At 40.3% G+C, this 18,060-nt stretch overlaps 1 protein-coding gene across 9 annotated transcripts in view; it reads left to right on the top strand.

Annotated features, from left to right (window-relative positions):
• Positions 1-18,060, top strand: part of DYNC1I1 (dynein cytoplasmic 1 intermediate chain 1) — a 289,513-nt gene that overhangs the window by 156,258 nt on the left and 115,195 nt on the right. For all 9 annotated transcript variants that reach the window (XM_088797746.1, XM_088797748.1, XM_088797745.1 and 6 more), the window contains one exon: positions 15,884-15,973. In XM_088797746.1, the coding sequence (XP_088653872.1) occupies positions 15,884-15,973 (90 nt within the window). The remainder of the gene's footprint in view (positions 1-15,883; positions 15,974-18,060) is intronic.

Here is an 18,060-nt window from a genome sequence, read left to right as displayed (position 1 = left end):
CAATATGTAGGTAATTTACCTACCACAAAATTTCTAATGGGAAAACTGTCCTCCTGGGTCATGGCACTGCTAAGTATCTAGGGGTCCTTAAGACCCTCTTTTGTCAATCAGTTGAAGCAATGTGGATTTATGATGCTGCTTTTCAGTAGAGCTGAGTGAATCCAATAGCAACTGTGTATGACCCAAATTATCCTGGTGTTTATCCTGTTGTTTAAGTCCTTCCTTATTTCCTCTACTGAACTACCTGCCATTCACTGTACACCTCTTTCCATTGCTGCACATTCGTACATGCTCTTTTCTCTTGGAGTAATACTCTGTATTCCCTTCTCTACGTCCTTGTTTAGACCCCACCATTCCTCAAGACCAACTCACATTAAACTCCATAAAAAAATATATATATATTTCCCTTTCTTCTCTCTCTCTGCCCATACTCTCCCTGTCAGAAGTTATCTCCACCCCTCTTGAATACCCATAACACATCTCCAAGTAGTCTTTCTTCTGATGTAGATATTTACACACACAGCTCTCATTTCCCTGCCCAAATGCCAAACTCTTTTAATTCAAACATCTCTCTTGATTTATTTCTGTGGCCCCCATAAGAGGTAGCCTATGCCTCGCACGTAGCAGTTTCTCAAGAACATGTGTCCAATTACAATGAATAGAAGAATTATTATTGAAGGGCTCAATTTAGGTTGGGTGAGGACACCCAGCCTGAAACCGAAATAGCTGAGAACAGGCAAAACTTTCAGGACTTCATGCTCTAACCACTAGACTGTTTTTCCATTCCGAATAGGACAATCATGGTCATTATTTTTGTTGTCACAGTTTCATTCTCACACTCACGCTGAGCCTTTGAAGTAAAATCTCTCCTAGCACCACTGAGGTTGTTCTTCTGTTTGGAGGGATATTCAATAGAAAGTTATGAAGTCTCTGGTGAAATGCTGCTCAGTTTATTCTCTAGAGATTCAGATTCTTTCGACCAACTTAATGTTTCAACAGCTTGAAAAATGAAGGAAAGAGCCATGTCTGTCTAGACTGACCAGAAAGTAAAAACAAGGGGGTACTTTGAAATCTGTGAATCTGACCACAACTGAGAGTTGTACATAATCCAAGTAACTGGAAAATCAGTTTCTTGGATTAGACAAATGCTTCTCTTAAGACTCTCAAACTGCTAACTTTCTTCTTTGATAATTAATAGAAAATTATTACATTGACAGATACGGGGCTTCATATTTGAGCCAATGTGAAAATTTGACGTTGAAACCAGGGAAATAATTTAGTCCCAAATAAAGTTGTTAATGCCAGGATAAAAGCAAACAAATGTGCTAATGATCTTCCCTGAGAATTGGACTGTGATGTATTTCCACATGGAAAATATATCAGTTCTCTCTGGGCTGGGGACTGGACACTAGAATGAGACAATGCTGAAATGGAAGTAAGCACAAAGCACTCAGATCTCATTTCCATTTTCTAGAGAATAAAAATGCTACAGAGATAGATAATTCCCATCTCAAGGAACCAGATCTGTGGGTCTGTAAGCACCCATGACAAGATGGGGGACCCCGAGTTCCATAACAGGGATGCCAGTACTCTGCTGGATTACAGAATTGTGTGTGTGTCAGTTTCAAGATACAGTGCTGCCTTGGTATTCTTTTGTGTATTCAGTCATCTTATAATTCAACAAATATTTATTGCTGCCTACCACGTATCCAACTTTTCTATATGTTTTGGATAGAGCAAAGAAGAGGCATAGTCACTTGTTGTAAAATTATTTTTCTAGTGGTGGGAGACAGACAGTAAATACGTAATTAAATGTATGAAATCAGACAGCTATCTGTGCTATGAAATTTTTAAAAATCAAGGTAAGGGGAAAACAAGTGTTGTGTGCCAGGGCAGAATGGATTGAGGCATGTTCCTATATTACATACATTGAATAGGGAAGACCTCACAAATCTCACATCATCTGTGACCCTAAGAAAGTCATGAGAAAGACATGTGGATATTTGGAAAAGGAGCATTCCAGGCAGAAGGAATAGCAAATGCAAGAGCGATGAAAGTGCAAGTTCTTGGCAAGATCAAGAAAAGCTAGGAAGCTAGCTCAGGGTCAGCAAAGGGGAGAGTATAACCCATGGAGTAAGATACGGAGCAGCACACTTCCTGTAGGCGTGGTCTTCTACTGAACAAGACAAGACTGTCCAAGCTAGACCTCCCCTGCAGTAGATGGGAACACGTCTGAGTCTATATAAGAACTGTGAAGTGGCCCATTCACCGTGCTGAAACTATCCTGACTGAGCAAGGAAAGAGAAGCTGGGGTCTGTTTGACAGAATATGGTGGCACCTTTGTTTTCAACTCTGCTGAAAAAATAGTTTCACCACTTCATGATCTTTCTTCTCCACTGGTCATGCTTATTCTCTCCTCCAAACCCACGCAGACACCTTCATCCTTCACGTCCTACTTCAAGCAATTGGGAGACAGTAAGGACACAATTGAAACAGAATGGAATTTGAAGCCTCAAAAACTTGGGTCCAAAAGTCTCCCTTTATGATTTAGTAGCTGTCTGACATTCAGTAAGTTATTTAACCTCTTTGAGTCTCAATTTCCTCATCAATAACAATAAGTATTCTTTAAGTGTGTTGAACAATTAAAGAATGAGCATTATCCAAGGAGGGCGATTCTGTAATCAACAGCCCAGGAAACTGAGGGACAAGGAATTAAGTAGCCCAAGGTTACTTCTAAATGTTAAAACCAGGATTTGAACCTCAACACTATGGCAAAGGACGCATGCAATCGATCTTTTGCAGGAGAGTGTGCATGCTGAAAGAGATTACGTAGAGAAAATACAGAGCACAAAGTAGGTTCAGTAATTATTAGTGCCTGACAATTTGTACATTTTTGGTTGCAAGCAACAGAGAAACTAACCCTAAATTCCTTAAGCCAAAAGAAAGTTAGCTGGCTCTTACAAATAAAAGCCTGGCTCTAGATTCTAGAGGCATGCTGACTTCAACTACTGCTCAATTTAGTTTTCAAACTGTTACCACTATCCATCTTTTGGTCCTGCGTTATCTGTTGGTTCTTTCTCAGACTCATAGAGAGAGCCAGGACAGCTTCAGTCCCACATTAATTAGTATAACACACAATCCAATGGAGGAGAGGAATCTACTTCCTGATGGTTAGGGTGACCGTACATCCTGGGTGGTTTAGCAAGAACAGTCACCCAGTCCAATATAAGAGAGGAGTCCACTTCTGTGTCGTAGGGAGTGACCAGGACAGTCACCTGGGCCAAAGGAGGAGAGGGATCACTTTACTTAGGTTAGGGTGGCCACACATCCTGGTTTGCCTAGACAATCCTCGTTCACACCTGCCAGCCCTACTTAAATATAAATTAAACCTCTGTTCCCTCTCAGAAGTATCCAAATTTGGACAGTGGATTAGACAGTCACTTTACTCATAGTCCAAAAACAAATGCTGAGATTTAGTCTCATTAGCCATTGTTTCAGATACAAAGTTTCCCCCTAAATCTTAGGAAGGATTTACTTAGCTGAGAGGAGAGATAGGTGGGTCTACCAAAGAAGAATAGAGGGACTATTGTTGCAAGAAGTGGGGTGGTGGATTCTGGGTGGTCAAAGCCACAATGTCCATTACAGTTCCTTTTTCTTCCCTCGGTATGATTTAGCAGTCAATTGAGGGAGTTTGGGAGTCGGAAAACACATGCGTTTGAATCTTGGCTTTATTGCTTCCTCTACCTCTGTGACCTTAGTCAAATCATCTTCCTTTCAGTTTCCCCGCATATAGTCAGATCAGTTTCCTCACATATAGAGAGAACTAATTGTGTAGGCCTCAGTGAGTTATTATGCAGATTAAATGGGATAATGGACATAAACATTTACCACAAAGCTTGACATACATGATTCAATAAATTGATAGCTATTGTTTTCCCATGATGCCTAGAATAAGACCTGAGCACACATTAGGTGGTGAGTAAATACCTAGTGACCAGTGACCAGGACAGGAAACAAAATAAAGAACCATGAATCTTACAGGGAGTGTGGGGAGTCTCTGGGTAAGTTTAGACAAGTGTTACTGTCAATGATGATGAGACCTAGTGATCAAGAAAAGGAAAATTAAAATTTGAAATTGTGTTCGGGAGATTTGTGATCCAGCTAAAACTTTGGGGAAACCACTGAGAAAATGTACTTTTTAGAACTACTGCAGAATAAGACTATTAACATTTAAAACAGTCAAGAATACTTATTTAGCACGCATATTGGGGCAAATAAATATGAATAATTAATACATCCTACTCCCAAGAAATTTAGAATCTCAGATGGGGAAGAAAACTCATAAATATACAGGGGTGTGTTCTACTTAAAATAAAAACACAGTAAATAGAGGATGATAAATGCCATAATTTTGAACATAAGAGTTATTTGATTGAATGAAAAAAAAATGGTGAGACCCAGCTGAAGTGCTATGAAGGGTTAAATGAGGACGAAATCCCTTCCAACCAAGAAAAACAAGAGACATGTGGGTAACTGTGAATAAAATCTTGAAGTATAGCTGGATAGATATGAAGGTTATTCAAGGCCTTGAGTACTCCAGGTGAAATCTTGCCCTTGAACTTTTTGTTTCTCTACCTAGAATGCTTTCCCCAGGTATGCACATGGCTTGATCCCTCAGTTCCTTGAGTCTTTTTTTCCTAATGCCACCTCTCAGTAAGGACCCCATTCGCTGCCTATGTAAAATGGTGATACCTGCCACTTCCCACTCCCTTCCCTGCTTTGCTTTTCTCTTTAGCACTTGCAACTCTCTAACCTACTGCATACCTCACTTGTTTATCTTCTCTATTATCTGTCTCTCCCACTAGAATGCAAGGTCCATGAAGGCAGGACGTTTGGTCTGTTTCATTCACTGCTATATCTTCGGCACCTGGAATAGTGCCTGACACATACTAGATGCAGAGGGAGCAACATGAACCAAAGGACAGATGGAATGTGGACGTTTGTACAGCAAACACAGTATCAGTGCAGGCTGACTGGAGTGGGGGAGGGGGAGGGGTGAAGGGGGATGAACATGGTAGAGGACATTCAGGCAGGAAACATGCTTCGGGGCCAGACTCTAGAAGAGTTGAAGACTAGACCAAGGACTCCAGCTTTCATTCTGCATGTCGTGGGAACTATCAAGGGACTTCATCAGGAAATTGATGTGAACTGAGTTCTGTTTTAAGAGGATTTATCTGATCGTATTGTTTGTAGCAAGGAAGCTAGAGAGGCTAAAGGTAGGAATGTCAGCTAGGAGAGCACGACAGTAAGCTACATAAAAGGCTGTAGCGGCCTTAACCAAAGAGAAGAAGGTGGAAAATTGAGAGGATAAAAGGGGTTGTGCAAGTGAAGAGGGTACAAAGAGATAGAATTAACAAGATTTGATCCTATTCCTAAAAGGAATGTTAGAGAACATGCAATAGTGGGGTGACCTATATGTGCAATAATTGATGTCACAACTGCTCTGACATTATCAGAGATGGAAGGTACCACTTTCTCCTTAGGGACAATTTCTTTATAGGTAAAATAATGTTTCTAAATGGTTTCTACTGAATTAACATAACAATAACCGTTGTAGTACCCAAAGACCTGGAGGGTTTACCTTCTTTGGGACATACCTACAGTCACTGCTGAAATTTAGACACGATGACATCTCTGTTTCTGTGACCCGAGTTTTCTTTTTCACAAGCAATGCTCCTACTAAGAGGAAGTACAGATGTGCACCCTTGGAGGAAACAAAAGGCCAAAATCAGAAGTAGGCAGCAAAAGTGATTTCAGTCTGAAAAAGAAAGCTAGGACTCCCTTCTCTCTTTCCAAGTAGCCAAGAATTACATTTTTTACGAGTTTTGAATTATTGCCCAGAATGTGTGTAGACATCTATACAAATAAGGCTGCCAAGGATAGACGTAGAATCTGTGCCCTATTCAGCTGAAGAAGTCCTATTCACATGGAGTACAATGGCTGGAGTTGTGTCATGGACAGTTCTGCTTCCAAGAATACAGAACATGGGATTGATTTGAGGGATGGCTCTGCTCCTGCAAGAACTGTAGTTTGCCATAGAGGTTAATTTATTTGGGTTACCATTCTCTAATCCATTAGTGTGAATTAATTCATTCAGCTAATCTCTTCTGTGGCTGAAGGATCCATGACTTCTTGAGAAAGCTTGAGAGACACGGGGGGCCTGAAAAATATAAAAGACTAAAGAGAGGGAAGATGGGGCGGGTGGTTTCTGACAGCAAACTTGCTTTACTTCATAGACAGTTGAGTCAAGGGCTGTTCTGCTTTGAGCAATGCTGGAGAATCGATTTGGGGTCAAATGATGATGGGCCTTAAATAGCTAATCCTGGAAATAGCGAGCCATTAAAGGTTTTAAGGAGGAAAATGTATGTAAATAGAGATCAATTAAGTCTTCCCATCCCAAACAACAAATGCTGGAGTTACCCACAGGCTCCTGCCTGGGCATCTCCGAGAAGAGCGTTGTTCTCTTCCTGGTCTCTGTCCTTCATGCAAGCCGACTAATCCACACCAATTCCGTTCAACACATATTTACTGCCCAAATATTATATATCAGCACAGTTACAAGTTTCAGAAACAGCTGCAAAAAGTACTGTTCTCTGGCTTCCTCTCTCGTTTTGAATATTTTCTTTCATTTCCTCCCATTTGCAATGCCTTGGGTGACATTCCATCAGGAAGTAAACTTTCCAAGTACTGTCATGTTAGAGCCTTAGGAAAGAACTGATGTGGCCTAGAGTGTTAACAGGAGCGCTCTGTACGATGAGAAATGTATGTTTTCTTTACTCTGGCCAGATTTTTCTAGACCAGAAAGTGAAGGGTTTTTTGTTTTGTTTTTTTAAATATTAGCATGTAGTATATTTAACAAAGTGCTTACTGAAAATCCCACAAAATATGTCGTTCCTGCATATTTTTAAAACACAGAGGCGCTCACCTCGGTTTGTGTAAGCATTCAGAGGTGCATGTTATACTTTATTTTGGCCGCTATGATGCATATCTGGAGGATGGCTTTCTCTGGACTCCTGGCAACCCTGGCAAACGGTGCACAAAGCTGGTCCAAGGACAGGGTGACTTGAGTGTGTTCTGTCCGGGAACGCTCACTGTCTGCTGTACAAACACAGGTTTCAATTCACAGTACAATCCATCACACCCACTGGCAACTAAACCGTCCTAAGTCAAGTTCTCACCATCTGTTGCTTAGACTAACAGCCATAGCTTATCTTCTACCTGTCTCCCTCATTGCAGGCTTCCTCACTCTGCTCCAGCCTCCATTCTGCCTCCATGTTCTTAAACAACATCAGGTCTTATCTACTGTGTTTCTAAAAGCCTCCAGTTTCTCTTCAGTGCTGGTTGGCAGCAGGATTTTTATCAAGAAGTTAGGCTGCCCTTAGAGATATATCAGAATGTGCATGAAGGGCTGGGAAGGAGACAAATGAGGTTTCAGAAGCCGTATTTAGCATCATCAATGCCTTGAATTCCTTCTGAAATTTAAATTAATTTTTAATGACTTATGTAAGATCTATGTTTATAAAGGGGATACTGATCTTCAGAAAGAAGTCCAAAGTCATTGTGTCACGCAAGGTCCTAAACAGTGTGGTTTATAACTACTACCTTTCCAGAACAACCACCGATCTTGATATTACTAGTTTCAATGCTTGACATTGATGATACTAACAAGAGTAGATCTTTGAGGGACTTTTTATCTGGTTGTGGAGATAGATGCATACACCTAATTTCAAGTGGTCTGAGATGTGTTATCATTGAGATATATACAAGGTGGGCTGGTGGAACAGTTGAAGAGGTCAGCAGATCTATCCGGGAGGAAGTATTAAAGCTGTGGAATCATGTCATGAAGGACTAATAATAATTACCTCCTGGGTATTGGAGGGAAGACCGACAGAAGCAGAAAAAAACAATATGCAGTACCTTCGATGCATGAACCTACTGGCATATCGGGTGATTGTGCATCGTCCATAGAGGAAGATGAGGTGGAAGAGACAAGAAGAATCTATGGGCTTTTATACTAAAATATTAAGGGAACTATAGAAGCTTTTTTGGTGGAGGAAGGATACATAGAAGTGGTTTCTTTTTTTTAAATAAAAAAGTGAAGCTACTATAAATATAGAGCAAGACCGGTAGTGGGAGGACGACCAGTCCAAACACAATAATACTGCAGGCAAGAGATGGAACTGGCCTTGACTAAAGTGCAGTAAAGACACAGGTGGATTTGAGACAGATTTCAGAGACCAAATCTGTCTCAAATCCACCTGTGTCCTTTCATGAAAGGACTTTGAGACCCTTTCTTTTATTTATTAATTTTTAATTTTATTGGGGACTATTGGGGAACAGAGTGTTTCTCCAGGTCCCATCAGCTCCAAGTCGTTGTCCTTCAATCTACTTGTGGAGGGAGCAGCTCAGCTCCAAGTCCAGTTGCCGTTTTCAGTCTTAGCTACAGGTGGCGCAGCCCACCATCCCATGCGGGAATTGAACCGGCAGCCTTTTTGTTGAGAGCTCAGGCTCTAACCAACTGAGCCATCTGGCCGCCCTGAGACCCTTTCTTATAAGGCCCCATGGAAAAGAGGAATTGAAGATGGTACTCTGGTGTCCACCTGTGAACCCATGTGGATGGTGGTACCATTAGGCAGGATGGGGAAGGCAATTGAAAGACTAGATCTCAGCAAAAGGTAGGAGTTCTGCTTTGAACATGTCTAGTCTGAGAAGCCTGTGGAACTTTCACATTGGAACGTGCAGTACAGAATCTGGAGCCTAGAAGGGCTGTCTCAACTAGAGATGGCAGTTTGTGGGTGATAATGAGAAACACAGGCATAAGTATTACATAGAGTGACATTTGATACGAGAAGCGATGAGGCCAAAGATAGAACTGCAAGGAATAGCTTCATTAAAGTGCATTGTTTTTTAAATCAAAACTAAATTTTAATTTGAGAGATTAACTCTTTGTTTTTCTATTGAAAAATTTAAATATGTTATAAAATGAATCACCATCTGAAACATCTGTACACAGAATTATAGAAACGTGGCTAGGGCATTTGTTCTTAACATTGAAAGCAATACATCTAAAAACCAAAAAAGTGCCTTTGTATCTCTTCAAGTCTGTTCACCAAGAGTCACACAGTAGTAAGCTTGATTTAGAATTGGCTGTGTGTTCTTGCCATCCCTTTCATCTTTTGGAAACTAGTTTCTATTTATTTCTAAGTCACAAATTATTATATCAATTCCAACATTCAGTTTTTCACATTAGAATTGGTGATGTGTTATAGTGTAATTAGCAGTAATTGTTTTTCTTAATGCTACATAGAGTAATTGTGCATCTTACAGGCGTTGGCCTGATCAATTCAAAGTCATGCGGTAATTTATTTGTGTCTCCCTCTTTTGGCTGCAGCAAGATGGCCTTTGGAGTCAAGAAGGATGGAGTGAAATGGCCCACTCTGCTTCTTGCTGCCCTTGTGCACCTGGCCAGACTTATCTGTCTTCCATGAGGTGGCAGGTGGAGGGGCCATGGCTCCCTTGTGAAAACCAAGGAGCAGGGCAGCGAGAGCTCTACCTGGGTACTCAGACCCTCTTATCCTGGGGTTTTGCAGGCCCTGAGAGAGCACAGGAAGGCGAGAACCCACTGACTTTATAAAACACAAGCCCTTCTCTTCCCAGAAGGCTGCCCTGTGTTGCTCAGGGTTCTGGTTGCAAGCAGCAGGCACCAAGTTCAGTGGGATTTATTGGAAGGAAATTTGGTACTGACACCACCTCTAGTGAGATTTATTGGAAGGAAATCTGATGCTCACAGAAGCAAAAGGAGGCAGAGGAATAGGCTTGAAAAAAGGCAGGGACCAACCCAGACCTTGGTCTTCTGGAACAATCGGGCCAGGATGTTGGGCACCACTGCTGCTGTGGCATGTTGCCCCAAATTATTCCTAACCGCTTTGTCTCTTCGCTCCAAAGACAAAGCCCCATTTAGGAGCATCCAATCTGATTGCTCCTGCCTGAGTCTTGGTCACCGGAAGATGGAAAGCAGGAAAGTGTCTCCCTTTGGGCTTTGGGAGAAGAAAACAGGGTCCAACATGTCACCAGTACAGCGGTACTGCAAGGGGATACCCCCAGACAGAAAGGGGTTTACATATTGTATTGCCAAACGCTGGCAAACGTTCGGTTGCACTTCCCCTCCAGTATCTCAAATTTGTGAGGCCATCAGAGCAGTTCAACAATCAGAGAGGACGGTGGCATATTCAAATTGACTATATTGACTTTATTCGGAACCACAGACTAGAAGAGGAAACTAACCGTTCTGGAGCTCGTGGGTCAGGCCTTGTGCTCAGTGTGTTATAGGTGATTGTTGCTGAACATGCAATTATTCATTCTTAGACCTGCAGAAAATCTTGAGGAAGGAGGACAGTGGTTACCAAAGATTTTTTCAACTTTAGAGGGAATGAATGCAGCAACTGCAGACGGCAGGATTTGGGTGCTAAATAAAATAATGTGGCCAAAAGATGCCATTATTTGAAATTAGCCCCTTCACTGACAGGTCATTAAGTTCTGCCACTAGTTTAATTTCTTGTGTGGACCTAGTACAGGAAACCGTACATGGGTGGTAATTTTTTTCCCCAATCTCAGAGGAAATGTAACCGGGTATGAACTAGTGGCATAACTCATATATCAGTAGTCTGTAGCGGGTCTACATAAATCCTTTTCTTTAAAGTTATTTAACTGTTTTGAAAATGGTTTCAACAGAAGTAATTCCAATTGCACCAGAAAGGAAACCAGAGTCTTAAAGAAAAATATACTCTCTTTGCTGAGCAAGGCAAACATATCAGTATTCAGAGAAACAAACCAGTCTCTTGTGTTTTATTTCCTCAACAAATCCACTAAAACACTTACTTTGTGTCTTTAAAAGGCTGATAGACAAAGAATTCTGTGGCCATTAAAGATTAATGCCTACAACTGGTTTGTAACCACTTCAAAAGGGCAGGAACTTTTTTTTTTTTTTTTTTTTTTGTTTCTCTCTTATTCACAGTATCTCATTATGGGACTTTGCACATATTATAAACACAATAAATATTTGTTGGTTTTTCAAAAGAACTCATCAAAAACATATTCTCTGGAGAAGGATTTTCCATTTAAAGAATTAGATAACCTGCTGTTTTCCCACATGACACATAAACTAACATATTGCTGTCACAAACCTAACCCTTTCTATAGCCAACCCCTTAATAGTATTTTTTTTAATAATATTTTTCAAATATGCTGTAAGTGGCACTTCCTGTCATGATGTTGCTTTTTGACTCTTCCAGAAATTAATGTTTAAAATAAAAACCCTTATATCTGCGAAAGATGAGAACTTAATATTATTTAAAACTGACTAATTCAAGTCCTTGGTGAAACTGACTACATTTTGAGAACTACAAGATGTGAATGTACAGAATAGATGGCTCTGATAAAAGCACAATTGTTTTCCAGAGTCAATGGAACTGATAATAAATTAATGTAGACCTTGACCCATTTCAGCCCTTGGGTCCACAGAATGAGGCAATAGAATCTATTTGTTGTTAGTCTTACTTTCCCAAAATCTTCACACAACTTACCTCCTTAACTTCCTGAAATTTTTACTCAAATGTCACCTCAGTGTGGCCTTACATGTCCACTTTGCTTTAAATTTCAGCTCTTCCTCCCATGACCAGCAAGCCCAATCCCCCTTTGCAGCATGCTATTTCCCCACAGCACTTATCTGATGCAGTGTATGTTTTGTTTATTGATTTGTGGTTTCTCTCCCCTAACTCGAATGGAAGCTCCTTGAGCACAGAGATTTTTTTTTTGTCTGTCTTGTTCTCTGTCGTATTCCCAGCACCTGGTACATAGTAAGTGATCAATAAATCTTTGGTAACGTACAAGCTAAGGTAACACTAGTTGGGAGAGGTTTCTGGTTATGGGTATTCCCAACTCTCTTGGTGGTTTAAAAAGCAATTTCATATCAGTGATTTTATTTGGTTATTTTTACAACAACATTGTGTTTTAAGAAACGATTATTATCCCAGTTCAGCAAATATGGAAACAGATGCCTCAGAGAGTTCCTATGAATTGTGTAAAATCAAGAGGCTAGCAAGTAGACTCCAGCCTTGGACCTAAATCAGTTACTTCCCTTGGTGTCCTGTTCCCACCCAGGTTGTGAATCTGTCTGGCCAGAGGAGTTAATGCTTTGGAGTAAGCATTGCTGGTCAGGTCTCAGGGTGGTGGATTCTGAAATGAAAATGGGAACAGAATTTGAATGTGGCATGTAAATTCTTAATAAAACAACCCATCTTAGATGGCTTTCAAGGATGTGACACCTCACTTCTCAGCAGAGCCTTACATATAGATGAGCGATCCACGTTGAGGTCACATAATGTCCGCCTCAGAGAGCCTCCACAAACCTTACACTGCAATGGATCGTCGTCGTACCGCTTGTACTTTAGGCTTCTCCTATTTCATCCTGCTGTGGGTAGGGAAGCAGTATGCACAATGGTTAAAGATCATAGACTCGAAAACAGGCAAAACCAGACAGAACTTAAAGCTTCATGTGGTTGGTAGTTTTTCTTTTTTTATTTGGGGGGGGGGTGTTGCAGGGGTGGATTACTTTGTTTCCTCATCTGTAAAATTAGCCTAATGATACCAAGTTCTGATAAATAAATTAGGTTCAAGTAAAGCATTCGTCACTGCCTTAGGTATTATTATTGTGTATCTCCTTTATCTCTTCTGCTAGATCATAAGATCGTAGGAAATGAGGCACTTGACTGGCTTTATTAGTTTGTGTACAGAGTATATAAAATAGTATATATGTGGATTGAGATTTGCAAAACAAGTTGTTTACTAGGAGGACAGGACTATGGCCACACATGTGTGAGACTGATAAGAATAAAGTAAAAAACATGTTTTTGTGTGAAACTGAACATAACAAAATTGAGTTATAAACACATTCACCAAAACAACTTCTGGTTATCACCTAAGACGTAAACAAGTCCAAGGAAAAGAGGATAAAGGCAGAACTCCAGAGCAATGCCATGAGGGGTCTGACTGGGCGCTCCAGCTAAGACCCTCTGTGAGGCTCTGAGCGAGACACTCCGGAACGCTCCTCCAGGACATTCGTTTGGACGATCCGACAGAGCCCTCTGCGATGTGCAAGCCACAATATTCCTGGACTCTCCGAAGATCTTCCTGGCAAGACCAGCTCGCCTCAGACCCATCATGGGCCCAGTCGCCTCTCCTGGACCAGGAACCTTCTCCATCCCGATGGACTCTGGGAGTTGGTTCGTTATTAAAGTCTATTCTGTTCTGTATAACCTTCTGTGCTGACCAGAGCATTGGCCTCTGGAGGGACATTGGTTCCCAAATAAAGCTGTGTCACTCACTCTGTGTGAACCTGGGTGCCAGGACTTTGTTCCCCACTCACGTCACGAGTACCACGCAGGGACATAGGGCCCTGCCGAGGGGTTAATGCCCCCTTGGCTTTCAGGAAGAGACTGAAATGTGGCGACTGTCCTTCCAGGTGCTCATGACAGTTTGCTAGGACTTCTGTAACAAAGTGCCACAGACTGGGTGTTTTAAACAGTAGAAACTTATGTGTCACAGTTTGGGATGCTAGAATTCTGAGATCAAGGTGTTGGCAGAGTTGGTTCCTTCTGAGGCAAGGGAGGAAGAATCTTTTCCATGCCGCTTCCCTACTTGCTGGTGGTTTGTTTGCAATCATTGGTGTTCCTTGGCATATAGAAGCATCACCCCAATCTCTGCCTTCCTCTTCACATGGCGTTCTTCATGTGTGTAAGTCTGTGTCTGAAATGCCTCTTTTAGTAAGGACACCAGTCATATTGGACTTGGTGCCCACTCTACTCCAGTATGTCCTTATTTTAAATAATTACATCCACAACAACCCTGTTTCCCAATATGGTCACATTCTAAGGTACTAGGGTGTTGGTCTTCAACATATGCATTTGGGGATGAAGACACAATTTAACATCTCACACGGGCCTTATTGTCTTGGTCTTCATTGTATTTACTTGCAGTTAGTAAATGTCAGGACATCACTGCTGAATCTGTTACACATAAAGAAATGTTTCTAGAAAGTTCAGAAATGGAGCCACTTTTGAGCAGCTTCGTGACCTTCTCAAAGTTGCTTCTCCATTGAAGGTCTACCAGAGGAGGAAACTGCCCTCCAGCTAGTACCCACCTGGGCTTTGTGTTAGGTCTTTGGATCAGGAAGATACACCTGTGGCGGTGGATGTTTTGTTCAGGATGTTCCAAACAGGTTTTCAGTGGGTAGATAGCAGTGATATCTTTATGTGGGGAAGGACCCAACTATGCTATTTATAACTTAACATTTTAAAGATTTATTTGTCTAAACATCTGTATAACTCAGTGTCCTTCTCAGTATTTTAAGTGCAGCTTTTTATTTCATAGGTATGTGTTAATAATAAATGTGTTCATGTCTTAATAATAAATGACAATTTTCCTTAAAAGTGTGTTACATTTTTTTCTGATATCTATATAGTGTGGATATAAAGTAATGAGGTTGGTTCCACAATCTACACACATGCATATAGAATACTGTGTTTCAGTGAAAATTCACATTTTAAAAAAAATTAGTATCTAAATTGCAATACTATACTTTATACATCCGCATTTAAAAAATTGATATTCCTTCCACAAATAACTTGTTTAATATAGTTAGAACTTTTGGAGTTGCTTTTTCAGGATATATATATATATATATATATATATATATATATATATATATATATATGAAATATGTATACATTTATTTGAGCTTGATATTTTATAGAAGGTCTGTAAATATTTGTTGAACGAATGAATATATGAATGAATGATTGGGGGAGGAGTGAAGTCTTTTCTTTTAAACTCCATTTGAACCCATGAAATCAGTCACTTAGCAGTGACTATGATACTGAAGAGAGGAGGTAATATATGAAAAACCTAGGAAAGCAAGTTTTAATTCTTTTCGATCATTTTGTTTCTATACGTTGGATTTTCTGGGGACACCTGGATCTTCCCTGCATCTTCTACGTTGTGACTGATGATTTCAAGTGCCCTGCAATGAAAGGGGCCTCTGAGGAAAGCAGGTTGAGAGCAGACAGAGTGAACACATTTGCATAGGGCAGGAAGGGTGCTATAACATCTGGCAGTGGTGGCCAACTGGGCCCATTTGTTAGTGCTCATTAAATTCACATTAATGCACGCGCTGCTCCGAATGTGTAAATGCCATGTCGGGTTGGTTGCTTTCTCCCAGGCCTATGGCCATGACTTTTGGGGCCTTACCGGGGGGGCCCCCCCACCCCCACCCCTGTTTACTTGCCAATGGCATTTGACCTGGGGTCAGACCTGTATTTAACCCTTTCCTGTAGGTCAAAAACAAATTAATTTGGTGAGAATTCAATTGGAAATGAGTCGTCTGTACAGCAGGTGTACCCTGTGGAGAATGTGCCCCAGGTGGAAACATTTTAAGATCTGTTCCTGGGCCATCTCTGAAGAAGCTTCAGAGGTCAGAGAGGCAATTCCAAGACATCCCATGTGCTGAAGGCCTGGAGATGGATGCAGCAGGTGCTGACTCAGGGCGGTTTTCACAGCAGCTCGGGGGAACTTTCAAAGAGGCCCCTTTTAGAGATAATTTATTTATATATTCATGAACATATATCTTGGGCATTCACTGTGGACTGATCTACTTAGAAGTTGCCCTAAATGATTGAAACTTGACCCTTTGCCCCTACCTCCCACCATCAACTGAAGACTTTGATTCGAAGGAAAGATAATGATGCACTTTTCTCTTTCTTTTTTCTAGAGGATGAGGACGATGAGGAAATGGTGGAACCCAAAATTGGCCATGATTCGGAACTGGAAAATCAAGACAAAAAACAGGAGGTGACAGAAGGTATGGTGTGAGAGATCAATTAAATCATCATTTTATTTACTTACATATTTTTACCAACATAAGGACTATAGAGGTAAGTAAAAATTAAATGTATATCCCCTATGTAGAAAGTTTTCTCTGACTGTTCAATATATTACATTTGGCACCGTAAACTTTAATCTCCAAAGCAAGAGTCATTTGTTTTTTTAAGTGATAGAAGCAAATAAAATATAAACCATCTACATTTCCAGCAATTTAAGTCCAATCACAATTCCAGTAAAATTATTACTAAATAGTCATAAAATAAAACACTTGTTATTAATTGTCTGGTTCTCTAGTTCATTCCATTGTACATTCCCAATGATAACAGTAACAAGAAAGCAAAAAAGAAAACAAAAAAGAAAAAAGAAAGGGGAAAACAATACTACAGGTGATATTTCTGTAAAAATCGAACTTTGTATTCTTTTGAGATTCTCAGATCTGAACACAAAAGAGAATTTTGAAATTGTCTGTCTACTGCCAAATGGAGTGTCCATGAGAACAGAGTGTAGATTAGAAAGATTTTTTCATATTTCCTAATAAATGTCCCCAATACAGATCAATATAATTCTAATTCCAAGCCCATTTGATTTAAAAATTTTAAAGATGTCTGTGGCTTGGACACAGTGTGTGTCACATATTTGTCCCTGAGGTCTTTTGTAGGGCTGGGTCCGTATTGGTCATACGCACTCACTTCACACTGCTCAGGCATGGAGTGAGACTGATTACTATCAAGTCCTGGGGTACAACTGAGGGCAAGGAGGGGATTCAGCATTAACAGTGGCATCCATAGAAGGCACAGTTACTTTTTCCAAGGGATTGTAAATGATTTTGATTGAAGAGATTTCACCTTTAAACTTTTACTAAGAACATTAAAAAAAAAGCTGGTGATAGAATATCATTAACACAGGTGTAGCAGGAGACAGAATAAGTTGGGGTTTATTAAAATACCCTCTTCTTTCTTTTGCAAAATATCCTTAAGATATACTGGGTGGTAAGGAGCCCAGGGTATGTTTTTTGTCTCTTGGCTGGGATCCCACTCCGACCCACTCACAACACCAGGCTCCAAATCATCTTCTCTAGCCAAGCATTGCAACCTCCTTCACTTCTGAGCAAAAACACCCTCCAGTTTTAACTGTTACGCTACATGGAATTGATTAAAGCCCTGGTAAAAGTCAAAAAGAAGTTTGAAAGTACATTTCCTATTACTGCTGCCCTGTGTGCCTTATTCCCTATTAATGGCTTTTCTGCAAATTAGCACATAACGGGTTAAAAGCATGTTTATGTTGACATCAAACTCTCTGGCTTTTTTTTTTTTTTTTAAAGCAAGACAGTATTTTGCAAACTTTTTGAAAAATCTCTTGCAGATATAATCGTGGCGCCATTCACATGGCTGCATAGTAGTGAGGGCTGTGTCAGCACTTCCATTATGAACCCTGAGTTTCAGGGATTTATTACTCAGCCATAAAAATTTGCTCTGGGCTGAAACTTGACATACATGGTTTCAAACCAGGGAACACATTTTTGAGAAATCTGTCCTTTTTTGGAGTTAAAAGTGGTGAGGGGTGATGGGGGAAAAAAAATCAGTGCTCACTAGCTTTCGACATTTTTGACCAAGTGACATCAAAATGCATTAAACAGTAAAGAAATATGGGTTTGATTTATTACTGTTTTCACTCTTTTTTTCCACAACAGAGTAGAGCAAAACAGCAGGCACGTTTTAGCCTTTAATCAAAATTTAGGGAATTTTTGTAGGTGAGTGTCTTAATAGTTTTGTGTTTGGAGATTTAAAACAACAGAATCAGAGACCTAACTCTTGTAAATGCACATCAACTCATAAACCTCACATTAACTCATAAACCTTAACTTCAGAGAAGGGTATTCTTCTTTATTGGTTTGGTTTGATTTTCTTGCTCTTGTTTATGAACTGATTTCACTGTAAAATTCCCATAAGAGCCCCTCCCTTAGAGCCCCTCTCCTTACTTAATCGGATTTTAAAGTTAAGCTATCTGGATTTACGTATCTATTTTTTATCTTTTAGATATATTCTTGAAAAATACTAAAAGATG

Source organism: Rhinolophus sinicus, chromosome 4 (assembly GCF_057876585.1).
Source record: "Rhinolophus sinicus isolate RSI-liver-muscle chromosome 4, RSI-T2T, whole genome shotgun sequence".
In the NCBI taxonomy this organism is placed as follows: Eukaryota; Metazoa; Chordata; class Mammalia; order Chiroptera; family Rhinolophidae; genus Rhinolophus; species Rhinolophus sinicus.
The sequence above is the reverse complement of the archived record's forward strand: the minus strand, read 5'-3'. Positions and strand labels throughout refer to the sequence as shown.